The 27,784-nt window shown below is 39.5% G+C and overlaps 1 protein-coding gene across 8 annotated transcripts in view; it reads left to right on the top strand.

Moving 5' to 3' along the window:
- FAM135B (family with sequence similarity 135 member B) overlaps positions 1–27,784 on the top strand; it is a 271,218-nt gene that overhangs the window by 230,539 nt on the left and 12,895 nt on the right. For 7 of the 8 annotated variants that reach the window (XM_032134040.1, XM_032134030.1, XM_032134049.1 and 4 more), the window contains 6 exons: positions 11,491–11,644; positions 14,273–14,322; positions 17,102–17,257; positions 19,369–19,442; positions 22,552–22,706; positions 23,975–26,033. In XM_032134040.1, the coding sequence (XP_031989931.1) occupies positions 11,491–11,644; positions 14,273–14,322; positions 17,102–17,257; positions 19,369–19,442; positions 22,552–22,706; positions 23,975–26,033 (2,648 nt within the window). The remainder of the gene's footprint in view (positions 1–11,490; positions 11,645–14,272; positions 14,323–17,101; positions 17,258–19,368; positions 19,443–22,551; positions 22,707–23,974; positions 26,034–27,784) is intronic. The other variant, XM_032134075.1, reaches the window with a different exon arrangement.

Genomic DNA, 27,784 nt, shown 5'->3' with positions numbered 1-27,784 from the left:
ATGGCAGCTTTGTGTGCTGTTGTCTCAAGGTCTTCACACAACTCAAGCACAGTCTGTTGGGAAATTTCAAGTAGCCCCAGATAAGTTTTCATTTTCATGACCTGCTGCATAAACAGAGCGAGATTGGCCGCCATAGGGACATTTCATTAATGAGACTGTTCAGTAAATCCTGTGCTTAGGGGCAGGATATGAGTCAGGATAACCCTAACCTGTCTGATTCCAGTGATAATATTGTACCTTGGAAAAAGAACTCATCAAATATTTGATCACTTTGATATTCAATTTTGGGGCAGTTCCTGTCAACATTTTGGAAAGGTAAAAAAGAACCCAAATTTCAGAAAGCCCATGTGGAATATCAGTGGAACAATTACAGTGAGACTTGGCTTATTTCTAGAATCTTACCAATGTGTAGAGAATGCAGTGTCAGCCTGGTTCTCCTCTTGTATATTATAGCCCACTGAAATGCCATTTTCCTAGCAAGAGAGAAACCCAAAACACTGTGGTCAGAGACAGGAAGGAGTGGTGTGACTGCTGAGTTCAGTCCACCACCTCTGTGAGAAACTGCAATAGGCATATACTATAATAGGTTGGAATATGTTTTCCATATGAACATCCTCTCTGCATCCTACTCCTTACTGTTCCCCACATTAAGTAATTGCTATGGCATCCTGTGCTATGTAACATGACTCAGCACATGGCAATTTGTCTAACTTTGCAGTGTACAGGTGAGTTTAAGGTATGATTTAATTTGTATCTGTAGCTCATTAAGAGGTTGTAAAAGGTTTGTTGTGGTGCTTAAGTGACAAGTCTTGAAATATGAAGTCACAATGACTAGATAGCTTGTAATTGCTAAGAAAAAGGTCTTGGAAAAAAAAGGAAAAAAGCCAAAAGAAGGGTGTTTCATTTCACTTTGAAGAAGGAAATACTTCTTAAGCTGACTTAACATGTTCTGTTTTTCCCCGTTTGGGCACTGAACTGCAAAATCAATTATTCCTGTAGCTCTTTTCATACGTGAACAGAGATCCAAGCCTGAAGTCACTTTCTTTCTGGCAGTGACTGTCAGTACATAATAGACCCAGGCATTTCTAAATAGGAAACTGCAGTCGTTGTTGCTTTTATTAAATGAAGAGCATGTCAGAGTGACCATTTGCTTCGGGTCTGTGCTTCAGAGGGCAACACAGAGCCAAGTAGTTTGGTACATGCAGTGTGATAGAAGTTCACTGTGTTTAATAGCATATTCTGCCAAACACCACGAGAGAAATGGAACCTGCAAGAGAACTGAGTTTAATTTGTTTGTTAGGGCCAAACCAGCCCACATGCATTGGCAAAGTACCTTCAGCTGGCTCATGTGTCAGCTGTGGCCATTCTCTCTTGTAAGGACAAGATGAGGCCTTCACATCCCTGCACACCACTTCTATCTCAGGTTCCTTCAGCTCCTATTTTTTCCCTAAGAGGATTTCCAAGTTCACATTAGACCCAAAAATACATGCTCTGGGACTGATTGTCAGCTTCTTGGAGTCAGCAATTACTGCTGATTGAAGAATCCAGGTCATCATATCTGAAACATTTCTCCTCTCTGAGGGAAGAAAATACCTATTTGAATTCAGGATGCTCCACATTTATTTTTCTCTGTTCAAAACTGTGTGAAATATTATTTTATATATATTTTTTTTAATAAGCACTGGGGTGGAACTTCTCTGCCCATCTCTGAATTTTCTACATCTGAGCTTCTAGTTTAATTTTCCTTCATACAAAATCTGTGGAAAGCAAGAAGAATTTCTTGGGAATAGTGCATTATAAGAATGCAGAAGAGGGACTTTCTGCAAGGGCATGAAGTGATAGGACAAGGGGGAATGGTTTTAAGTGAAGGAGGGTAGATTTATATTGAATATTAGGAAGACATTGGTTCCTGTGAGAGTCATGAGGCACTGGAACAGGCTGCCTAGAGAAGTTGTGGATGTCTCAATCCTGGAAGTGTTCAAGAGGAGGTTGGTTGAGGCCCTGGGCAGCCTAGTCCAGTGGAAGGTGTGGCAGGGGTTTGGAACGGAATGACCTTTAAGGTCGCTTTAAACTCAAACGATTCTGTAATTCTATAACATCAAGATCTGAAGTAGAGGGGATGAACTGTGCTCCAAAAATTCCTGTTTCTCTCTGTGTGCTATGAAGGGAGACCAGGGTGACGAGCTGAGATGGACATGTTTATGATCTAAATATAAAAGATTTGCTAGACACTAATCTCACCATTCTTTTGTAAGCAAACTAGGACATGTATTAGAGTTTGATCATTAATCCCTATGTAATTCACTGCACATTTTTGTAAACAAAGCCAATAATGTTCTATAAAATCCCGGGAATTTTCTTTTTTTAATTATTTAGCTATTTATTCATATACCTAATATCAGACAGTATACAGCATTGATATAAAGAGAAATACTCTGCCACCTTCTAACCTGTAGGATTACATAGCATAAAACCATCTCCACCCCAGCCAGAGCCACAGCTGAACACATCCTTCTGTGTTGCTAGGCATAAAAGTTGTATCAAAACATTTTTGACATTTTCTGATGTCCTGAATGCCAATTGTAGTGGCACAGTTGTGTTAATATCATTGAACAAGGTCTACCTTTTTTTATATGTGTGTGTACATACAGGTGGGAGAGACAAAAAGATGTTAACAAGTGTTCTTCTAAAAACTGACTGGTTTTATGCTGCTGCCTGCAGTGATGAGTAATAACAAGGCAGCTCTTCAGCTCAGGGGTCCTTGTTTGATCACAGAAACAGGAGTGGATTTGCTTTCCTTATCTGTGAGTAGGCAGCATGGACTCCCTGTAATCAGAAAGGACAATGTATTAAGGACCTTTTTGATGTCTCCACTGTGTTATTTTTGTTTAGGAGATCAGAATTTGCACCATAAGTGTGTATGTATTAATAAATGTTTAATTTAAAATTACATATAAAGACCAGCTTTAGATAGATAGGAAGATATTTATATAAATCTATGTATCTAATCTGCCCCCCTTTTTTTGCATAAAAAATTATTCTCAAGTATTTTGGGTTTTTTTCCCCATAAAATTGTAATTATTCAATGTTGCTGTACCATCTCTTAGCCAAAGGATATCTCAGTGTCCTTTGTGAATGTTCCCTACACAGACTCTTAGTAATAACAATTTGAAGATATGGTCTAACATGTCATTTTCAGACATAGATGTACCAGAGGGAAAGAAAAGCACGCCCAAAGGATTGTAGTGAATAGGGTGACATCAGGCTGGCAATGCAAATAGCGGGATTCTGCAGGACTCCATCCTTGTCCCAGTTCTCTTCAGCATCTTTATTAACAGCTGGAATGCAAAGCTCAAAGGAATACTAAGTAAATTTGTTGATGACACTAAATTGAGAGGAGCTGTTGACTCCCTTGAGGGCAGGGAGGCCCTGCAGAGAGACCTCAAGAAATCAGAGATGGGCAATAACCAACTGTATGGAGATTAACAAGGGCAAATGCCAGATTTTCCACCTGGGATGGGGCAGCTCTGGATGTAGGGACAGACTGGGGAATGAGAGGCTGGAAAGCAGCTCTGGGAAGGGACGTGGGGGTCCTGGTCAATGGCAAGTTGAATAGGAGTCAGCAGTGCCTTGGCAGCCAGGAGGGCCAACCCTGTCCTGGGGGCATCAGGCACAGCATCACCAGCCGGGCAAGGGAGGGTGTCCTGCCCTGCTCTGCACTGGGGCGGCCTCACCTCAGGTTCTGGGGGAAGTGTTGGGTGCCACAAGGTGAGAAAGATATAAGGCTATTGCAGAGTGTCCAAAGAAGGGTTATGAAAATTGTGAAGGTCTATGAAGGTAGTGAAGGGTCTAGGGGGGAAGATACATGAGAAGCAGTTGAGGACTAGGAATTGTATTCAATAATCCTGATGGGTCTCTTCTAAATCAAAAGATTCTATGATTCTATGACACATGATTCATACAACTTTTCTTGTGCCAGACGATTCAGTGCTCATCTTGGAAGAAGGATGCCTCGTGTCAGACACTGCTCTGACTTTCATGAGACATTTTCCCCAGTGCTTAATTTACTGCTAAAGCAATGTTTTTACAGCTTTAATTTTCTGTATAGTGATGTATAACCCTAGAGATCAGGGGGAGAAAAAGGATTTTTTCGCCTTCTTATTTATCATAATCAGAATTTTTCAAAAACTTCAATAGAATACCCTATTTGTGCTTTTACATGAAGAACCATTGTGATTGTAGACACTTGTGATTATACATAGGATGTAACATAACCTCCAGTCACTAGGTTCAGTTTTTAAAGTGATGAGGGAAATAGGCTTCAAACAATTGCATAGAAATTAAAAAAATGTGTAATGTACCCTAAAGGAAAAATCTGGAAAAAACCCCACAAGAAACCAAATCATCTGTGCATGAAAGAAAGTATTTTGGGGTTTCTTTTCAACCTTTAAATTCTACAATATATTGCTATATGAACTTTATCTTGATGAAAAAGAAAATAAGAAAAAAGCCAGAAATTTTATTTTAAATGAAAAATCTTTTTTTCTTCTAGGCAGGTCAGTATGAGACATTTGGAACATGGTCAGTGTTTTTTCTCCTAGAATAACTTTAAGGGAAATCAGTGTAATCTGTGAAACATTTTTGCTTTACTAGAATTGTATTTTTAGATGGTAATTTTCCTGAAAAATACTCTCCTGGCCACTTCTTCCTTGGCCAATTGTAAGTAATAAACCTACAGCCTGCATTTAGAACAGTAACTTACAGTATTGAAACAATAATCATTAGAGCTGACCAGGAGAATTCTCTTCTACCTGTTCAAAGAATGCTCTTTTTCAGGCCTGATGGTACCAATTTTTCAAGGGTATCAAGTAAAAAACTTCCAAACTGCTAATTTTCTACAAAGTGTAAATTATCACTGAACCTGTCACTAAATCTGACTGCAATGTCAAATATTTTTCCTACTGCTCTTTTATCCCAGGGGTTTTGACAAAATAGCTCTAACTTTTAGAGGTAATATAAATGTCAAATTGTATTTATGAAATACCAACCTACATTTTCTTACATAACAGATTTAGTGAGAGGCATAACATAAATAGTTCTATATATTGTCAATGCCTTTCTAATTATTGTCCTTTATTGAAGCTTTGGATTAGTGTTATTAGTGTCACTGAAATAGAATTTAAATATATTATAATGATTTTACTTTTATTTTAGAGCTTTGGATAATGAACCATCATAGCAAATACAGACTAGTAAATCAATACAGGCTCTCCTTTTCTATGCAATTTAATAAGTTGATAGAATATATACATTCAAGTGCATCCTAGTTATATATATCTATTTATGTTAAATGTTTGGTCCTTGGTTTTACTTTTTAAAATGGAAAATATTAATTTTCCTAGTTGTCCATAACTGTTCCTCCCATAAGCATGCTGTCTTCCTGTTAGTGAATGTTAGAGGAAAGAGGTTTACAGGAGCTGGTTTATGTGGGTGTCACCTACCCTCAAGAACGTTCTGTGTTCGCATATCTGCTGTTGACAGATGAAGAACAGAGATGAACAGATTTTCTGCCAGATAGGACCAAGATTTGTGTATCACGTCTGTTATATGTAGTCTGTAGTTGCTTAATAAAAATAAAAATAATAAAAATATTCCAAATTCCAAAACTGGGCTGAGAAGAAACAGTGTCACCACAGAATGGCATCCACAGTTTGGCAACTGTGGGCTTCCATGTCTTTAAACTACAGGGGTTTTTTTAGATTTTCTGATAATTTTTCACTGCCTGGCACAGGGATTTAGAAAATGTTTGTATTGATGAATGAATTAATGAGGGGGAGTTGTTTGGGTTTGGCATTTTTTCATAGCTGAATGGAGATGTAAATAGACATATACATATACACACATATAGAATCGTTAGGGGTGGAAAAGACCTTTAAGATTATCAAGTCCAGCTGTCAACTCAGCACCACCATCACTTTCATCATTAACTCATGTCCTCAAGTGCAACATCTACAGGAATTTTGAACACTTGCCCAGGGACAGTGATTCCACCACTTTCCTGGGCAACCTGTTCCCATGCTTGACAACCCTTTCCATGAAGAAATCTTTATTAATATCCAGTCTAAACCTCTACAATGATTACATGTGTATAAATTTGTTATATATATATATACACCATATATATTTATAAAAAAATATTCTTAGTCAACCCAAATGCAGAATTTTTGCTTTGTTTTGTTTTGGTTTTTTGTTGATTGGTTGTTGTTTTCCTCATGAAATATCATCATTAAAAGTTTTTCATTTTAAATAATCTAGATTATTTTTTTCTCTTTAATATAATTTCTGTCATAAGAATGGCTCAAAAGATATTCTTTTCCTCTTTAGTTTTCTCTGAGTGTTCATTTTAACATATTTACATGATAACCTCTTTAAGACAAAAATAATTTCTGACATGCAACCAGTTTCAGAAAATGGAGTAAAAACTTGTCCTGCTCCCATCACTGCTCAAGCACTTTCACTAATGAAGTGGAAACACTAAAGTTTTAGCTCACGACATAACTGTAATTTAATTTTCAACCACCAAATAACAGGAAATCTCCTATCTTAGAAAACAGCATCCAAAGTAGAGAGTAAAGCCTTGGTCCTTGATTTTGAAGCCAGAATAAAATTTTCATCTTAGGTAATCAAAATGGGCTTGCAGGCAAATGGGCAGATGCTGTGGACTCAGAAACTGCATTTATCTTGGGATGCTGAGATTTATCCCTCAGTTTCAAGCAGTTCTCTAGATCTTTCCCAGAAGCAGGTAAAGTAGGGTAGCTCTCTCTGCTACTGGGAAATATTTGGAGACTGCAAAACTTGTCTGTTTACACAGAAATGGCTTTTTAGTATATTGAAATTCCTGACAAGCAATTCGAATCTGAATTGTGAAATGTGTTAAGAGTTAGATTAAACATGATTTCATTTACCAACTGTTAGTGCTACTGTTGAACATAGTTAACATAGTTCATGAAATTGCTTTAATACAAAACAAATACAAGCTACTTAACTGTACATTACAAAGCATAAAATTCAGTTGGTACCTTTTGAAATTAGACAGATGTAGTACACTGGAAGTGAATATCCACAAATTGTTCTCTGCATTTGAATAATGAATTGACGTGAACCTTATTTGATGAAGATGTTTGCTTTTTGCAAGTAATTTTCCTTTCTCTTGTTATAAAGGAAAAGTACATTTATAAAGCAATACAGTCTAATTATAGGAGGAATCTGTTGACTGATAAGAGCATTGCACAAGTAACCCATTAATTTAAAAGGCTGATTTACTTAAATGTATTCAGCAGGGATATTTCCAGGAGTGATTAGTTTGTTTAGGGTTGTTGATATTGAAGGCTATTTTACTTGTCTGGGTAAATCTAGCAGAAGACCAGCTTAGAGGATAGATGGAAAAGGGTCAGTGATGGTCTAGTGTTGGGGTCCACCTTTGCACATCATGATCAAAGTGAACTGAAGCTTTTACATTTCCAAAACACTAGGAAGTAGTTTTTATCTTTCAATTGTCTAGGTTTTTCTTTATGTGATCATCTAGTGTGAGGTCTCCCTACGCGTTGCTGGGGATTTGGAAATAGATTACCTTTAAGGTCTCTTCCAATCCAATCCATTCTATGACTGTGATCGATGGTGATCACAGTTAACAGGGAAATGGAGAAATTAGGCCTATATGCCCAGGATTCTTCGTGAGAAAAAACCTTCAGAGCTCTTTAGCTGGAGAGAGTTTATGACCTTTGGAAGAAGTTATAGGAAACTCAGGAGGACTACAAGGGTGTTGTGAGGTTATTCAGGGAGAAAGTTAGAACAGCAAAAGCTCAGGTAGAACCTAACTTGACTACTGCTTAAAAAATGCAAAATATTTGTATGAGCACATTCATAACAAAAGGAGGGCTAAGGCGAATTTCCATCCTGTATTGGATGAGTCTCTGGAATGCCTTTTTTTCCAATGTATTGACTTTTTGACCTATTTCCCTTTAATGATGTTGGCACAATGGAAGAAATTCTTTTGTGTCAGTACTACTAGCTTCTGTGCTGTCATCCATCTTTACTATCAGAGTACTTTTAGGTCTTAAGCCTTGAAGTGAGATTTGTCAGGCATTCATGTCCTACCAAAATTTTCAGAAATAGAAAAGGGCAAAAGCTAGAGATGCAGTCTACCATTACAGACAAAAGGGGTCTTGGAAAAAGAAATCTGCAGATGCGTTTTACAACCAGCATAGAAGAATCTGTCTACCTACTAATTAATGAAATTAAAATAACAGTAGGCCAAATGAATTAGCTCAACAGGTCACGAGAATCTTTACAAAGGAAACCAACATGTACTTTTACAATGGATATTACAAGCCCAGAGCAGCCATCAGGCTTTGTGAAAGGTGGGATTGCCAACTTCAGTATCATTTTTTGGTTTAATGAGAGTTTTGTCTTAACCAGAAGCAAACCAATATCTATCATCCTGAGTTGAGAAACCTGGAAAGCTAAGCACTTTATAGTTGTTTAATGGGTCAGAGCCACTGTTTCTCCTGAGTGTTGTTTTTACAGCAGTGTTTTCCCTTAGAGCAGCACGTGACATTTGTTACCAAACTTGATTTGTTAGTATTGTAGTCTGAGTCCCCGTTTCAGGCTATTGACAAGGAAATAGGGGAACACCTGAATAATTGCACAGAAGAGGAAATTAAAATAGCAAATGTGAAAGGTCTGCAATTTTTAGACCATCCCAAAGGACAACATTTCTTGACATTTCTCAGCTTACTGAGCAGTGATGGATAAGCTGATTTAGCTGCAGCAGTTTATAATGGCATCATCTGACAGATGCCTGCCCTGCTGGGGTCCCTGCAGATGAAGATGCACAGACCTTAGTTCACATTAGTTTAAACTGTCCCTGAGGTGGGTTTAATAATCTCTGTAATGTCCTGCTCTGTATCCAGAGATATGTACATGTGTATGTGTGTGACAACTTTCAGAAGAGGCAGTCCTGTGAGAGCAGTAATGTCTTTAAGTCACTGAAGAACCAGAAATTTGGAGCATGTCACCTTTTTTCTGTCACACTCACTTTCCACCTCGACAAAAAGATTTTTCAAATTGGGATGGATGTTCCCACTAAACAACAGGGTTTAAAAGCCAGTTGCCATTTAATAGAATTTCATCAAAATGCTTAGTGATATGCTCTCTTACTCCTGCACAGCACAACCTGGTCTGTGCAGCGTGGTTCCTCTCATGCAATGGCATTCTCAAAGCACAGCACCTTTCTTTGGCACAGACACTCTTCCCAGAGAGCTGGAACAGGAAGAGGAAAGAGAGCTTGGAGCAATGTTTTCAGCTCTCTATTCACACAGGTACACCATCCATATCTTACAGTAATTTGAAGAAAGTTTACATTGCAATGGAGAGAAATGCTAGAGAAAATTTTACTTGCCTGTTGTGGTTGTACTCAGTGCACCTAATTCTGTGTCTACAGTGTAGAACATGTACAATTGTCCAGTGTAAATCAGCTGAGGACAAATTTTAAAAAGCACCATAAGATAGGAAACAAACGCTAAAGAATTTAACACTGGACTAATTGAGTAATATTTTGAACGCCTTTAATTCACACAAGTTTTGAACCCACTTGCAGGTGCATTTTCCTATTACTTTTTATGTTTATGCTATCATCTATGCCAAGGAATGGCTGAAAATAGACCTATTAAAGTGTAGTCATGCACAACACCATGTTATAGCATTCATATAAACTATGAAATTAACTCACTTTCTTCCTTCTGCTCATCAGTGTAGCATTTAAATGCCAGAATAATTTTTACCTAAAAAAAGTAATCAGCATTGGATAATAAAGGAGGGCATATTTTCATGACATTGTACATCAATCCACTTCCAATTTTCTATTGTTTTGAGCAGCATTTCTTTATGCTCCCTTTTTTGTTTTGGCCATGGTGAGAGTGAAAAATATTCATGCTGAGGCTGGAGATTTTGAAACCTTTGAAGAACAGCCAACTCTGTCAATTATCATCAGCTGTTTTTCTGCAGGTCTGGAGAGCATTTCCTTTTGTGCCTACCACAGAATTCTAGTTAACTTCTTGAAGATTTGCATGAGAAGCTGAGGGAAACATCCTGGCTCAGGCCAAGAGTTGTGAAATACAGGTTTTAGGGAAGTCAAAGGGAGAAAAACACAGGAGATGCACTGGTGTGTGGTTGGTTCTTCTCTGTTGCTCCTGGAGATGCATAGTTTTTGGGACCGTCCAGAAAGGCAGTCAGCACCTGGCTGGCCTGTAGGAATTGTATTCTTATCCCAGGAGTGATAAGCAGTGTACTAAGTTGCAAATTGTCCATGTTTCACAAACCCAGGGATTAATAAATAGTTCCATTTTAAACCTAAGCAGTGTAGCTTTCAAGTATCAGTAATTTATACAAGCATCTTTTGACAAAAGTGGGAATTTCTGATTTATGGTACCCTAGTGAAAACTCAGCTTGCATTCTAAGTGTAAAAGTGTTGTTTGAGAAATATTTGTAGTAAACGTGCTGTGATCTGTCCTGTTACATTCTCCCACAAGAGATATACTAGCACAGATATTGATCCTGGAGTACAGAGTGGCTCATATTTGTTGATGGGATAGCAATGCCATCTACATTTGTTCACTAATACGGATAGCAAAGCATACCATGGTACCATCAAGCTATCACCTTTGCTGGAGGTGATAAGGAGGGAAAAGGAAAGTGAATGTAGCCATCTTTATAGTTCTTTCCACCCCTCCCCTCCAGCTGAGAGGGTGTATTTTGCACAGCACTCTCTGTGTTGTGGGGAGAGACATTGGCTTCATGGTGGGACATGTGGGATGGACAGAGATAGATTACTCTGTTGGATTGTTTGGTCTGAGGGTCTTTGCGTGTGACAGCCTTGCTGAGACCTAATGGTTTTGTTATGGTTTGGGCAAAATGAACATGTAGGATGAGATACTGTTGGATTACACATCTAGCTAGTTGTGTGGCTGGGAGATTGGGATGGTTAAAATCTCTTTGGTGCCATCTGCTTGATTAGAATTGAAGAATCACAGAATGGCTTGGGTTGGAAGGGACCTGAAATACCATCTAGTTCAAATCCCTTGCCATGGGCAGAGACACCTTCCACTAGACCAGGTTACTCCAGGCCCCATCCAACCTGGCACTGAACACTCCCAGGGATGGGGCAGCCACAGCTTCTCCGGAAAACCTGTGCCAGGACCTCACCACCCTCACAGTAAAAAATTTTGTTCCTAATATTGTGTGTAAACCTACACTGTTTTAGTTTAAAGCCATTACCCCTTGTCCTATCACAATATACTCTTGTAAAAAGACATGAATCCACATCTGGGTGGAGACCGTCCACAACTGGGTTTTTGTGAAAACGTGTTGCACAAATGGAGACCATGAATTTTAATTTCTGTACTTTATTTTCTTGACACTTTTGCTACACAGGGCAGCTTTTATGTCCCATCTGAAAACTGCATGCAGCATGCATACAAGTGGCATAAGGATCTCTGTCTTCTGCTCTTGAATGCTCAAAGGGGTCTTCACACGTACTACACCCTCATAATGAGTGAGATTCCTGATTTACCACAGCTGAAGCTGGGTAAGTGAAAAGACATTTAAAATCATTGAATATTTTAGAGTGCTGCATTTTTAAACACACACTTTAGTACCAAAATTCTTGGTCTGTTCAGAGACTTCAAGGGATTTTCAGCTGTGTTGTCTGATTAGTGTTTATTTTTGCATGCTGTTAAAGATGACTGACTCCTCAGCTTATGTGAATCCTTTTATAGGATGTGGCCTGATGTGTAGATGGATAAAATATTTTGATACGTTTCTCAGAATACTTCCCTTTCAGTGATTTTTGGCCTCAGCTGCATTTTGAAAATTGTAACTTCCAGTTCTGAATGGCCATGAACTCTTGGAAAGACTCTTAATATATTTTTTTCTCTTGAGCAAACGTTTTTTTATAATTGAAAAGAAAAATCTGAACGGTGATGCAAATGGGTTTCTTTGTAACTTGCAATATATTTCTCCCCTGCCAATTACAACTTGCTCTTCAAAATTATTCTGATTTCCTTTCTAATTCAATTTTTTAATAGATTTTCTGGTTTTTTGGCAGAAGGTTTTTTTGGCTGGTCAGGCCTGTCGGGTTTAATGTGCAAGTGCAGGCTGGCTGGATTTGCAGGATGGAGCTCTGTAATTTGTGTTTAGTAATCTATGTAATGAGAGCATGAGGACCTATGAAAATGAGACTCATTCCTGACTAAATCCTGCTTTCTCACCTGTTTCTTCGAATTAAAGGAATGTGGCTCATAATTTCACATTTCACATTGTGTCTTTGTATTTCTGTGGTGTGCAGGTTTTGAAGTTATCAGTTTTGTTATGTTGCAGAGATAATTACATTAGGAGTGTTGATTGCATTGGCCAGCAGGTTTTAAAAGGGAGTAAAATTTTCCAGTATAGTTCTTGTATATAAGAACTATCAAACACAATGCATTGTGCTTCACTCATGGACTTGATAGATCCTGTTTGCCACTTCATGTCTTGTTCCCCAACATCTATTTCCCTTCAAGACAGTCTAAAAGTCATAGGTAAGTGATACCCTGTGTTATTCAATCCAACTACAAGAGAAAAAAACCAAAAACCAACATTTTAATTTGCAGTTTACGAGCTCTGAGACAGACTAGAACATGCAACAAAACTGCTTTATGGATCTTGGTTAACAGGTATAGATAATAGATGATTTATGGCTTGCCCAGACAGGGTTATAGGTTGTGAGATAGCGGAGTTATGCATGGAGTCACCACAACTCCAGGACCACCCCAGAGCACATAATGATGTTCTAAACACCATTTGTCTGGTATTGAAAGGAACACTGGTACTGAAGCAGGCACTTCATTTGCAAATGTACTTCTTGTAATGCATGAAAATTTGCTAAATGCAAATACCCTTTTTAGCGTCTTCAGCAGAGTACTATTTGCATCATTTTATTCAGAGTCTGAAAATCTACTAAAGATTTGGTTTTAAGGCTGATCTTCTGACACCTGTTGCAAAACTCAGTAAAATTATGGGGTGTAAGATTCACGCAGTAAGACAAATATAAATCAAATTTTTATATCTGTGCCTTACGTTCATTAGGGTGAAACATCCCCATTTAAAAATATGTTATTTGACACAGGTAGTGCTTTCTAATTTGGCATGGCATAAACTACACCTTGTACTTGCTATATTTCTCCACTGACCAGGGGAAAAATGTAAATGACTCATTCAGTTGTACCATCTATATTGGTCATATTAATCTCATAAGTTTTTACAGAAGGTTAAGATAAATCCAAGAATATAAATCTCTGCACATTTCCTTAATTCTTGGTTTTTTTCTAGCTCCCTGAGTACTATATTTAAAAATGAAGTAGCTTACTTTAGACATTAGAAGTGGGAATGGTTATTTCTCAAATTTTACCAGCTAAGATTGCATCCTTTCAAGGCACTTGGTCTATCCTTTCCCATTTATTAGTGCTATCTGAGAAGGGACATTTGGGGATTTGGAAGGGGATTGTTCTGTGAGTTATTCTGCTTTGTTCATGCTTTGTTTCTTTATGGACACCATTAGAAAAATCTGCATTGCAAAATCGAGCTGCCAAAGTTGGAGAGTTGATCAATGTCCTCCTTTGCCTGATAGTCTGCGGTGCATTTAATGTGGGGTGTCCCTGTGCTGGGTTGTCTCAGGAATACTTCAAAACCCTGCTGCTCGCAGTGGTGAGGTAATTCCAACTTCACAGGGCAGTACAGAGATGCCCAATCTTTTACTAGCCAGGATTTGATGTTGTTACACAGTCCACAGGGACAACTGTTACACAGCACAACAGGGACAACTATTCCTTGGACATCATTTGCTCAGACTCTGTATTCAGTTCTACAGTTGGCCATAAATACCAGAGGCTAAAAATCAAACTTTTAGTAAAAGAGAGTAAACAAAAAGCCAAATTATGTTGTCTTTGTCGCCACAAAAACAACAGCTTCTACTGGTTTAGTGGTCCAGGTTGCATAAGCAGAAGTTGCACCTGCACCAGTGCAAAGTGGATTGCAAAGTGCCCACACCCAAACAGAAACTTGTCTGTCAGGCAAGGATACCAAATTACCAATTTCTCTCATGAATAAACAGCAGAGCATTAATATTTCACATCCACTGTTCTCAAACCTGATGTCTTTCTTTGTGTTTTTTCCCCAGAGGAGCTATCTGTGGAAGAGACATTATCCCAGCTTTGTATGGAGCTGCAGGTATTTCCTTCATCAGAACCTGCCCATATGTTTTTCAAGTCTATTTTTCAAGTGCTCTGAGACAGCCCAGTCATGTATCAGAGCAGGGAAAAAGGGAATTTGGTGCCGTCAGAAAGTTTGTTGACTGTTTCTCTTCCACCAACTATTTCACATAACTTTGATTGGTTCCGTATAAAATGTTCCTGTCACTTTTAACAAGTCACCAGCTGGATTGTTCTAACATCCTTCAGTAAGCCTAGCTCTGAGTATCAGGATGACAAAAAAAATTATTTGGGGTAGGTTGCAATTATAGCTTTTCTGCTGACAGGAGGAAAGATACTTTGGCAGGTTGTACAACCATATATTTTCAAGTAAAAATACCTAAATATGTTTGGAAGCTCATGGGGGAAAAAAAGTGATTTTGGCACAGAAGTGACAGAACTACTCTCTTGAACTTGCTTCTGCCAAGTTTATTTCAAGTGAGACAAAGATAAGTCATCAAGAGTGCCAGGAAGAAATGCAAGCACCCGCTGATCACTGGAAAAAGTGTTTTAGAATCAGAGATTTCATATATTTTATTTATCATAGGATCATAGAATGATTAAGTTTGGAAAAGACCTCCAAGATCATGAAGTCCATCCTTTGACTGAATATCAGCCTGCCCAGTAAACCATATAAATAAAGTGCCACTTACTCATTTTTTGAAAAATTCCAGGATTGGTGACTCCACCACTTCCTTGGGGAAGTGAATTTGGTAACAATTAATGGAGGGAAGATGAGTCCAAACCAAATGAGAAGTCCATTTACACTCCTGCTACAAATTGTGAGCTAATCTTTGTCAGCCATGACTTGAAAACTGCTTCAAATGACAAATTTATTAGTTTTAAGTCCTGACTTGGACACTTTGAAGGAAATGTGATTTCATATAAAATTGACTTAGAGTAGCATAATTTACTGGGCTCATCTCTACTAGATTTAGAAGCTGTTAAGGTTATAGGACAGACAACACAATCTAGGGTCTCCTCTAGACTAATTTTCAGTGCAGTAAGACTCTCACAATTAGAAATAGCCTCTTCCTTCCTTCCTTTCTTCCTTTCTTCCTTCCTGCCTTCCTGCCTTCCTGCCTTCCTGTCTTCCTTCCTGCCTTCCTGCCTTCCTTCCTCTATGACAAATTCAAATATTTGACAACCAATAAACGAGAAAAATAGCTATCACACACCTAAGATGATTTGCATTAATAATGCATCTCCCTTGAAGACTGAGCCTTCAGTTTATGATGTAAGGAACAGCTTACTGACTTAACAAATGAAAAATTAATGTTGACATACAGCATATAAAATTGGGTGCCATAAATAAAATCATGCCCTGACTCTGCAAAGGGAAATGTTTGGGCAGGATCTTTTGTTTCCCAGTATCCCCCCGGTTTTACCCGTACCAGAATGGATGCTGGAGCTTGCACCATTTTGGACAAGTGATTAAAACAGAACAGCATCCAAACAGTGTAAACACAGTGACAATATCTGTTTTATCCACACACAGATTTTCTCTGCTTCTCTCACACACAGAAAATTTGCTTTTAATTGTGGCTTAGTTTGCAGTGTCACCAATCTGCTAACTACCTGCATAATAAAATGTGAAAAATAAGCAGGCTTTCGGCTAGAGTGCAGTCCTAACCAAAAAAAAAATGAAAGACCTGGTGAATAACATGGAGGTAAAATGCAATGTTGGTGTCTCATTAAAGAAATTAGCAAGTTGACAAGTTAAGAGAGCTGGGTTTGTTCTTCCTGGAGAAGACTCCAGGGAGAAAATTTAACACCTTCCAGTACCTAAAGGGGGCTACAGGAGAGCTGGAGAGGGACTTTTTACAAGGGTGTTTAGTGTTAGGACAAGTGGGCATGGTGTTAAACTGGCAGAAGGCAGGTTTAGGTTAGATATTAGGTAGAAATCCTTTATTGTGAGAGTGGTGAGACACAGGCACAGGTTGCCCAGAGAAGCTGTGAATGCTCCATCCCTGGGAGTGTTAAAGGCCAGGTTGGATGGGGCTCTGAGCAACCTGGTCTAGTGAAAGATGTCTCTGCATATGGCAGGGAGTTGGAAGAAGATCTTTAACCCAACCCATTCTAGGACTGTATGATTCCATGAAATTGAGAAACCAGGAAGTTTGGTGTGCAGAGACTTTGCTTTCTCATACAACTTTAGCACAGAGCTGGAGGGCAAACAGAGCCCCAGCATGTTCTCGTGTGGGACATGGGCAACAGCACAGCCTGGGCTGTCTGTTTTCATCATGTGCTGAGGATGCAGTGTTTTGGTTTGAGGTTTCTTGTTTGGTTCCCCCTCAGTCAGTCATCTGTATCCTAATGTGACATGGCTGAGAGGGCTCCTTTTGCTAACAGATCCCGGCCACGGCTTATTATTTCAGAGCATTCAGCACCATCTGGTGGATAATTTGGAACCCACATGCTTTGATGTTTTATCCCCCCAGTTACTACACTTGCAGTAAAGTGTCTGCAAAAAATTATCTGTTCCCACTTCTTGCTCTCTAATTGCATAGCTGAGACCCTTTGCTCCAAAATATGTGATTTTAAAGAGGAAAAGAAAATGTCTCACCAGCTTTATTTGGAGTAAAATAACTGAAAATGGTAGCTTTAGTAATAATAGTCCTAAATCAAGAGGAATTTTTCTTGAAAAAATTCAAGAAATTTTCTTGTTGCTGTTGTTCCTAGAAGGACTTAATCTGATTTATGAACTGATTCGTTTTTGTAGTGCTTTTTGATCTCATAATTTCCTTTCTCTCCTCCAGCTGCTGAGCAATCCAGAGAAGATAGCAGAACAGATAAGCAAGGACCTCACCTGGCTTTGCTCTCACCTCCTGGCCCTATGGACCCAGTTCCTAGAGGTGGCAACACTCCATCCAGAAGTCACAGCTTATCTGACTCAGGAACATCACATGCTAAGGGTAATGTTAAGAAGTTAAAAACAAGTTCAGTAATGGTCACCTCCTGATAAACATCGGAGATTTATTTGGATATATATTTCCAATGCAATTCTGCCTCTATGACTATTTACATGGAATGGGGTGAGCATAACAACAGTTGAAGAGGAGGGGAAGAAGAGGTGAAGCCAAGGATTTGAAATTACAGATTTCAATTTCTGGAATAAAGACTGTTGACTTTGTGTGACCCAAGATCCTATGTAAAATGAGTAGACTTTGAACACCAGGATCAGACACAGAACAGGAGGTGGGTGGGAAGGGGTAAATGTCACCTATACTTGATAGATATCTGTAAATCATAAACACTTGTTTTAAAAAACCCAAACATCACAGTGACTAATAAAAGGAATATGATTTAATCTCTACTGGTTTCACAAAACTAGCGTAAGGAATATGGGTTTGTTTTCTTCACTGTCATATATACAGCTATTTGCCTTTCTCACAGTACAGTGCACACAACAAAATATTAATATTGTTGATGTTGAAATTGCTTCTTGTACCTGGTAACAAAGACGGCACAAAACCACTCGTCATTTGAGCGAATGTTGTCAGATCTGCTTATCTGATTATTTCAGCGAGTGCTCTGTCTTCCATCAGGACGTTCTTGGTTATTGACCAGACACCAGTTCAGCACATCACCTGAGCTGAACTCAAAGTCTGATCTAATCATTAGAGAAGGGACAGTAGAGAAAAGGGCAGGATTCACCTTGCATGCATTAGGAGTGTACAATATAGGTATCGACACCTCAGCTTTTTGTTTTACACCTGTCAAAGTCAGTGGAGGTCAGAGTGACCAGGACAAGTCTCCCCTGGAGCTTGCAAAAATAGGGCATAAAATTCAGGAAGAAGTGGCTGAGTGCCTGATGCTGAAACTCCCCTGGGTTGTGTGACAACGTCTCCCTTGCCTCTGAGGGGACCTGGGTGGCTTTCAGCCAAAGGACTCAACTTTGTATGCTCCCAGCTCCAGCAAGGTGAACCTCAGCCTGTGGTTTGTTCCAGCCTCGACTGATGCCAACTATCTTTTTGACCTCTGTTAAATTACGTAACTTTGTATGCTCTGGTTCCTGCCCATATAAACTGGGCGTAATTATACTTTTTCACCTCTGGAAAATGGTTTGAGAGCCTGAGATGAAAAATCCTACTGTTAGGACACAGTCTTTTTGAAGGGATGCTCGTCCTCTGTTCATAAAGGCTGTTTGCTAAAGCACAGCTGGGATTTAGGGAGATGCTGAGATGCTCTGACATATGCTTTTTGCTGCCATTTTCTGTCCCTGTAACAGAGGTCACTTTTACAATTATTATTAGGAATGTGTGGTCTGCAGTTTAACAGCTCAGTACATTTGATTGCATATTATGCTTGATTCATTTAAACTAAAAGCTTATTCCAGGGCAGATGACAGCACTGAATTTTTTATAGCTTATTTCACGGTCTGTGCTCTGCCAGCCACTTCAGATCCATGGCTTTTTTGTAATTGATTATCCAACACTGAACAGATCCAATGTCCATGAAGGGATTAGAAGAGCTCTCAGTTTATAAGTATCATGACATAGGCAGGTGTGTTTCTACTGTGATAGGGCTTATTCTTCTCTGCACTGATATGTAAGGCTTTCTTTGCTGTCGTGGTAGTTTGAGAGTCCCTGTGGATGTTCCCATAGAAGAGATGGTCAATTATGAATTGTTCTAATTTAGTAAGTCATTCCACTACTGCTTTTTGCACAGTGGGAAAGGAATAAATCTTCCCCGCTTTAATGCTACAGAGGAAAATGGTAAATTTGACAGCTTTTTAGAAAAGTAGCCAGAGGATGCAGATAACCAAACTTTGACTTATTGTCAAGGGACTCTTCTTACCTCAGAAGTAAGAAGAAGTATTTTGTTGCATATTGCAGCAAAATACGCAACAACACCAGCTGCTTTGTGCTGGACTGGGAAAATGAAACAGAATTGAACTCTTTTTTAATGTCAACACTAAGGAATCTGGTCCTGATAATCACTGCTCAGTTCTTAGACTGATGGCACTTGTCACCCTTCAGCAGATCTTAGGTTTAATTTGTGTGTGTCTCTTTCTCTCTCTCAGGTGAGGAGATTCTCAGAAGCCTTCTTCTACACTGAGCACCAGAAACCTGCTGTGCTCATGTTCCAGGAAGGCCTGTAAGTAACCCATTAACACTCACCTAACTCTGGTATGACTAAAAATTTACTTTAAAGTATTTTGCAATCAATAATGTGGTCTGTTTCTTCAGGGTATGAAGGAGTTTGGTTTGGGAGAGGTCATTGGCTCTGTTTTAGCTCTGTATTTTAAACCTATTGAAATGAATTTCAAAAGTAAGTGACTGATCAGGCAGGCCTCAGAAATAATTAATTTCAAGCTTCATATATATACATTTTATATATATATATATACACACAGATATATACACACATATATACCAATCTTCAATTAACTTCCTAAACCAAATACACCAGATCCAGCACTTGTACTTCTAATGAGAAATACCTGTTGATAAGCAACAGCATTTACAAATTAGCTTTTTACCATCCCTAATATAGATTTTGGGGTAGGCAGTCATGGGTTGTTCTACTGTTTAGTCCAGCCCTACTCTCTCTAGCAGAAGGGATATTTAAATGTATTTAATTAAATTAAATAAATTAAATGTAGACAGGATCATTAAACAGGCAATGCAAAGCTGTGGATGTTGACTATATGCAGCAGTGAAGGGCAGGAATGGGGAATAGCACCATGTTAGCTGGAGGAAACATGGGTGTGATGTGAGCTCAGGGCTGATAAATAATTGACCAAGAACCAAACATGCAAAACAGACCAGGAAAACAAACATTGCACTGGGCTGCATTCATATGAATATGATCTAAACCATTCCAAGGTAAGTATTTCTTTATGCTGGATGATTCCTACTTGTAACCAAACTGGGAAGTATGAGGAGCCAGTCTTAAAGCTACACCTGGGCAAATCCTGCCTTTGCCTTTCCTGAGTATCATCCAAGTGCTCCACTTGGGTTCATGGGCTAAAACCAGAGTTCAAAGAAAGATGGTCAGATTTGAATTTCTGAGTAATGAAGGTTATGCAGACTATTTGTCACCATGGGCAGACCACATTACCAGTGTGAAAGGGGCTGAGAAAGGCCATAACATCAGGTCCTGTCACAATGATGATTTTTAAGTGACACGTTTGCTTCTGACCTAGTGCAAAGGAGAAAATTGCTTTTCTCAGAGCTGTCATTGGGGACATTAAGGCTGATTCAGTGTTGATGGAAAGGGCCATAACTTCATTAGTGGCTGGGTTGTACAAGGCTGCCTTGCCAAATTAGAGCAACACCATGGCTGCAAGGGCCCAGCTGTTTCACTTGGTTCTCCCATGCCAGGATTTTAGTGAGCTGTGTACAAGGAAAACCCCTTGTCAAGATCCTGGGGTGAGGACACAGACACTCATGGCCCTGTTCAAACAAATATAACCCTGCACAGGGGGACGCCTAATTCCATGATGTGATTCTATTTCTCCAGGCAGCCACAGAAGTAGCCCATTTCCTACAGACAAATATAATGTTTTTCTCAGTGATTATCAAGGAGAGTAAGTAAAAAAACCCCAACAAACAAAATAGTTAAAAAATTAATTGGTCTGTGTAGAACATCTGATCTATACAGGCCTTGTGGCAGAGTTATGTTTTCTTTCTGAATTTGCCAGATGATGTAGTTGGAAAAACAGAGTCTTGTCAGAGTATTAATATTGGGAGTGGTAGTAGGGATTATCAATTGGGTCCACACAGTGTCCAGCTGAGAGCAGTGCTCAGTGTAACAGTGTGCTCTACAACCACCTCAAGCAGCAAGGTTTTTCCCCCCGTTTATTTTTTTTCCTTCTTACTGGACAAGAGCTGGTTTTTTGCCTCCCATGCTGTTGTCAGTTTGTGTGAGGCTGTGCACGTATGTACCTGGCAGCATTTGACTGCTTAGGCAGAAGAGGACACACCATTTCCAGTAGGCTGGGTATGGCACAGGTGGAGGCCTCTAGCAGGTGACATACCCACCCTAGATTTTACAGACAAAAATATTCCTCCTCACTCATTTTAATATCAATTATTCATCTTTTTCACAAGGGTAAGTAATAATCAGACAAGGGGTAATGGCTTTAAGATGAAGAACAGATTTGCTTTCAGCTGACTGTCTATGAAAATCTTTTTGCCTTACTCTTTGTATTTCATGTTTTCTCCATTTTTTGAGACAGATGTTTAAATAGGAAAGATCATCAGAAATGAAAATTATTGTATTTATTATAGCCAAACATGTATTCATCTGCCAGTTTAATGTCACATTCACTGAGGAGAGCCAGGTAGAATTTTGAGTGGCCCAAATGATGGAAACAGATGAGGGGCACAAAAAAAGCCAGAGAGGGTCTTTTTACTAGGACATGTAGTGATAGGACAAGGAGGAATGGCTTCTAACTGAAAGAGAGTAGATTTAGATTAGATATTAGAAAGAATTTTTTTTTTCTGTGAAGGTGGTGGGGGTCTGGAATGGGTTGTTCAGAAATGTTGTGGCTGCCCCATCCCTGGAAATGTTCAAGGACAGGTTGAGCAACCTGGTTTGGTGGAAGGTGTCCCTGCCCATGTCAGGGGAGTTAGAACTAAATGATCTTGAAGGTCCTTTCAAACTCAAACCATTCTGTGATTCTATGACTCTGCCAAGAGACAGTGGCTGAATTAATGTGCCTTAGCTCTTCCAGATTAGTACATGTGTAAGATAACCGCAGTGCTCTGAGGTCTGGTACAAGTGAGATAGAGGACTTACCATGCATCCTTCTTGGCTTTTTTCCTTCCTGTACTGCACAACCAAAGTTTCGATTATTGCCTCCTGCATCTGGGTTTTGAAACCCTGACCACAGCCAGAGTGACAGAGCTCATTTCCTGACCAGAAACCAGCTGAGTGATCCAGTCCCAGCCATCAGCTGAGACCCTTGGGAGGACAGCAATGGGCTATGGCAGATAACAGGAGCCTGTGGCAGTGGGATGTGGAATAATTTCAAAAACGCTGAGATTTTTCAGGAAGGGATTGTGCAAGTTGTAGGTATTTCTAACTGAGAGATGGAAACCTTCTAGAGTGCTGGGTACCCCCCATCATACAAAACCGCTTCCCTCTCCTTTTAAACACATTGGCTGTCCTCTGCCTGCATATCTGGGCTTGCAGGAGTAGTGGAGAAACAGCACAGTAACTACTCAACCACTCAATTTGTTTTGTACTTTGCTGCCAGGATCCAAAGCCACGCACAGATTTCTACAGAAATTCGTAATTCGGATTATTTCACCAGTATGCCCCCGCTGCCAGCAGAATGCCTGGACATCGATGGGGACTGGAACACGCTGCCAGTTATCTTTGAAGATAGGTACACAGACATGCCTTGCACAGGTGAGTGAAACACCACAGGGCACAGCTTCACGAGACAGCTTGAGCTGAGAGAGGTACTTCCCCAGCTCAGGATAAGTGATCTCACATCGCTTGGGCTCATGAGCTCAGAAGAAAGTGGGACCCCTTAAGTAACACAGCTGAATTTTAGTGTTTTCCCTAACAGCAGAGTATTTCTTTCACATTTTTCATCTTTAAATTAAGCTGGTTTTTTTAAAGAGCTGGAGGGAAAAATCAGATCTATTGGATTTTTGCTACAGTACTAATTTAAAGGAAAAACACTAGACTGATATCCCCAGTATGACATCTAGTGGTAAGAAATCTCAGAACAAAACCCCTCAATTTCAATGTAAAGCCCCACACTCCCCTGAAAGGCAGCATTGCCTTCCAAAAAATATTTTGCCCTTCAAGTATTCAAATCAAACTTTTAATTAAGAAATTATTTAGTTCCAGAGCTACTTAGTAAAACCTCGTAGCCCTTACTAGCTTATTCTTTTCACTCAACCCTTAAGATTAACAAGGAAATAATATGTATTAATATTACAGGTGTCTATAGTTTAGTGAATATAGCCTGTGATACAAAATCTTCACTCTTCCACAGTTATTCTACTGCCTAAATTTTGACAATGCTCATCAAAGGTATTTAAATTATTAAACCAAGTATTAAACTGATTCAAAGTAAGAGCTATACTATGAACAATGTTGAATGACACCAGGAGTACAGAGAAGTATCTATTTTGTTTTGCTTACCTATGCTCTAAAAATTAGCAGTATAGGTACAGTTATACCAAGCAAAGTTTATTTATTAATATTGTTCTCTTTCCCCTAACTATAACTGCTCAGTGAGTGTAATTCTAGTTAAATGCACTCTGGCATGTACATTTGTAATATGCCTTTAATGAATATATAAATTTCATAATATAAATGTATAGAATAATATTTTAGACTTTAAATCCCTTTTTAAAATCTCACAATTCTTTGGGGTGATTTGTTGTATTCTTATAGACAATACTACTATCTTTCTTTCTTTCTTTCTTTCTTTCTTTCTTTCTTTCTTTCTTTCTTTCTTTCTTTCTTTCTTTCTTTCTTTCTTTCTTTCTTTCTTTCTTTCTTTCTTTCTTTCTTTCTTCCTTCCTTCCTTCCTTCCTTCCTTCCTTCCTTCCTTCCTTCCTTCCTTCCTTCCTTCCTTCCTTCCTTCCTTCCTTCCTTCCTTCCTTCCTTCCTTCCTTCCTTCCTTCCTTTCTCTTTCTTTCTTTCTTTCTTTCTTTCAGATCAGAATTTGGAAGTTTTCGCAGATTTTGAGGTTCCTTCAAATACTCAAATGGATGTAACACAGGAAAATGAAGACTGTGCATCAGATGATGCCACTGCAGTAATGAAAGGAGATTTTGGGAAAGACACTCTGCTAATACACACAGACAGGATAAACAGGAATCCCTCATGCCTACACAGCAGTACTGAAGCTGCTGCTAAAGGTTTAAACCAGCACTCCACATCTCAGGTATGTACAGCAAACAAAGAAGGCCAAAGGAAACCTGAAAATATTTTTGTTTCAAGAGAGGAAACTATTTCTGACTCAGAGCCAGGCAATACAGAACACATGTCAGAAGACTTGAAAACATCCAAGGAAGTTTTTTTAAAAGATAATAGACTTGGGGCAGATATTACCTGTGGAGGCATGGAACCCAGCAATAAGGACTCTCACAAAAGCGAGCCTGTGTTAATTGTCAGTGCTCAGTATGATTGTGGAGCATGTGGAACTGATGGCTTGGAAGACAGGACTGAAGTACATGAACTAGATGAATTTGGTCATCCTGAAACTAATTTCACTTCATCTGAGGTTGGACTGAATGAATTGACCAGTCTTGGAAAACCAGAGGATGCAGACACCAAGGCTCATCTCCCTGTTTTGAAAGCTTTGCCTTCACACAGCTGTGAAGTGAAAGCAGTGACAAAGGAGCAACGGGGTGAGGAGAGTGAAGAATTTACCCTGATGTCAGGGGTCATAAAAAGATCTTCCTCTATAATATCTGATTCAGGCATTGAAAGTGAACCAAGCTCAGTGGCATGGTCTGATGCTCGTAGCCGGGCCCTGGAGCTGCCCAGTGACCGAGAGATCCTGCACCACCTGGTCCGGAGGCACGCCATCCACCGAAATTCCTTGGAAGGTGGACACACAGAAAGCAACACCAGCTTGCCCAGTGGTATCCAAGCGTCGCTCACATCCATCAGCTCTTTGCCCTTTGAGGAAGAGGAGAGGGAAGTGGAGCTTACCAAACTGACGAAATCTGTCTCAGCTCCTCAGATCAGTAGCCCAGAAGAGCCCACGGAGGAGGTGGATATATCAAAACACATCGAAGCCACCCCAGGAGATTCAGATCAAAACTTAAGAAGCTGCATGGAAACAGAGGATAAAGATGGAAAAATAATCATGGACTTTTCTGAGTGTCGAATCACTACTCAAAGTGGAAAAATAGAACCAAGGAGACATCCCAAACCCCTCCTCAAACACAGTAACAGTAACACTGAGTTACAAGGGGTGGAAGAGAAAGGTTTTCCAGAGACTTGCTGTAGTCTGGAAAATACAGGACCACCCATTTGTCCGAAGCAGCTGCAAGATAATGTCTCTGAGTGCCTGTCACTGGAGAGCAATGGTGAGTGCAGCTTAAAAACACCAAGGGCTTATAATTACTTGGACAAAAATATAGATAAGGTTGATACATGCATTGAGGATCCAAAGGATAAACTTAAGCCGGACAGTTCAAAAATACCACAGGGCTCCTCCAATAGTAGAATTTCAGGAGAGGAGAGTTTTTCACAAAGCATAAAGGTGGTACCAGATTTTTGCTATCCTGTTAAAGCTCCTTCAGAGACCTCCATTGAATTTGGCTCACTGCGAGGAGAACGTGGCAGCTCTCTCACTGATGAGAGCCCAGCAGTGTATGCAGAAATGCAGGGGTTGCAAGAAATTGAGCTCAATGACTCACCTGCCTCAGCAGACCCTGCGGCAGGGTCCCACCAGGCTGAACGTCCTCAGGAGCCCAACAGCCAAGAGAATAAACTTGTAGCGAACGGCACCGGGTTTCCTTTGGCCACGACAGAGGGAGTAGCCCTGGAAAGCAGAAAGGCTGCTGATGTGGTTAATCTGTCCGTCTCTTGCACAGCCACCTGTCTTCCCTTTTCTTCCGTGCTCAAAGAGACCCCTGCCATGGCGGGCTCCTCGGCAAAGCAGGCTGCGTTCCCCATCACGCGCCAGCCTCTGGGCTCATTTGGAGTTGTCTGTTCTAATTCAGATGAGATGGATGAAGAGACCAACGAAAGGATGCTGAAGTAAGAATGACTAATTACTTCATTAATGTAATAGTAATGCCAAGAGACCCTGAAACAGTTCAGGACCCTAATGCACTAGGCATACAGGAGGCTTGCATTTGAGACAGTTGCCTGAGGAATTTCAGTATAAATAATACAAACAGACAAATGATTCATATAGAATGAATAATCTAAATAGACAGGAAGGATTAAAACACAGAGAGACCAAGATTGCCAAAGATATTAGGTCCTTAATTCTCATGACTAGCAGTGGGATTTAGGTGTCTAAATAATCTTTGAGACCTGACCCTCCTTCATGTAATCAAGACTATCCATACCAGAGTATCGATCCCAGATAGTCAGTTCACTGTGGCAATGTTACAGACTCTTTTTCTCTTCTGCTTTAATAGCTGCACTCTGTAGCTACACTATGAAATGGGGAGTTCAGATTGGCTGGTATGTCTCAACTTCACCTTCTCAAACTGGAAAAATGGGAGAATTGGAACCATGAATAGCTGGAGAAGAGGCATTATTTTTGTTTCTTGCTTCATTGCTCAATGTGAAAGTGCCACATCATGACCTTGATGTCACAGGGGCCCATTTCACAGATTGGCACTCTGGCACTTATATTTTTCCATTATAGTTTGGTGTCTCTGCTGTGCTGAGGAAAAACAGTAGCACTGAAATTTCTCAACCCATTCAGCTGCCCAAAATGTTGTCCGCCTGCATGAACACTCATTTTCAACCCAAGATTTTATTTTTATTCTTTTGAAAGAAGCCTGAAAATTTTTTTATACACCATGCTTAATTCCTGGCAAATCTAAGCACAGAATTTGTTTCTTCTTTGTGAAACAGAACATTTGAGCATGTATTCATGCACATGACTCCAAGGCTTCCAGATTCATGGTTCAAAAGCTATTTTTTTCATTCTTGTGTCCCTTAAAATTTGTTGGGCTGATGTAAGCGATTTCTCACCATTGGACTTGAGTATCTTAGAGGTCTTTTCCAACCTTAATGAGTCTATGATTGTATCAAGTGGCCTTAAGATATCCCCAAGCTTTAAAGGTTATATCTCCTGAGCTGGTCATCCCAGTTTTCTACTTTATTCTACACTTACATTGTGATTATTAATTCGTAAATTATCTGGATAAGTTTTACTAAGTCAAAAAGCCACTGAAGAGTTTGGCATCTGCAGCTAGAGAATGCTTTAGAGTGAATTCAGGTGTCAAATTTTAGACCTTTGGTAGGAACGTTGTTACCTTAATTCTTTCAGCATTGGGGTGCTCTTCTAAATGCTACTAAATGTTTTCAAAAGAAACCAAAACCAAATAACCCCAAAAATACCTACCATATGAGGTGCATCCTTTAGCTCTAGCTTGAGGAAGGGGGAGAACACCTTCTACCTCACTATAAGTGAATCTGGTGGTGGCAAAATTATACATTTTGCATTTCAGTACCTTTAAGGCCAATCATATTGTCAAGAGGCAAAATTGCTAATTCTGTATCTCAGTCTAATTTTATGAGCTACCAGAAAATTACTTTTTGCTACTCTTTCATTCCTCTGGCAAGGGCGAGTTGATAATGCACTTTAGTTCTTCTCTATACGTAGCCAAATTACTCAAAAACAGAGTTTCTTCTCTTCATTCTGGCATCTCTCAGTCCTAATAGATAAGGAACTGCATCCAGGTGTCTACTTGAAAGCTTAAGACATAATTTCTTGCAAAGAAAAGCCTCTTCATTTCTAGTTTGAAGGTTTGTTGCTGAACACCCAT

Source organism: Corvus moneduloides, chromosome 1 (genome assembly GCF_009650955.1).
Source record: "Corvus moneduloides isolate bCorMon1 chromosome 1, bCorMon1.pri, whole genome shotgun sequence".
Taxonomy (NCBI): Eukaryota; Metazoa; Chordata; class Aves; order Passeriformes; family Corvidae; genus Corvus; species Corvus moneduloides.
This window is presented reverse-complemented; position numbering and strand designations above follow the sequence as displayed.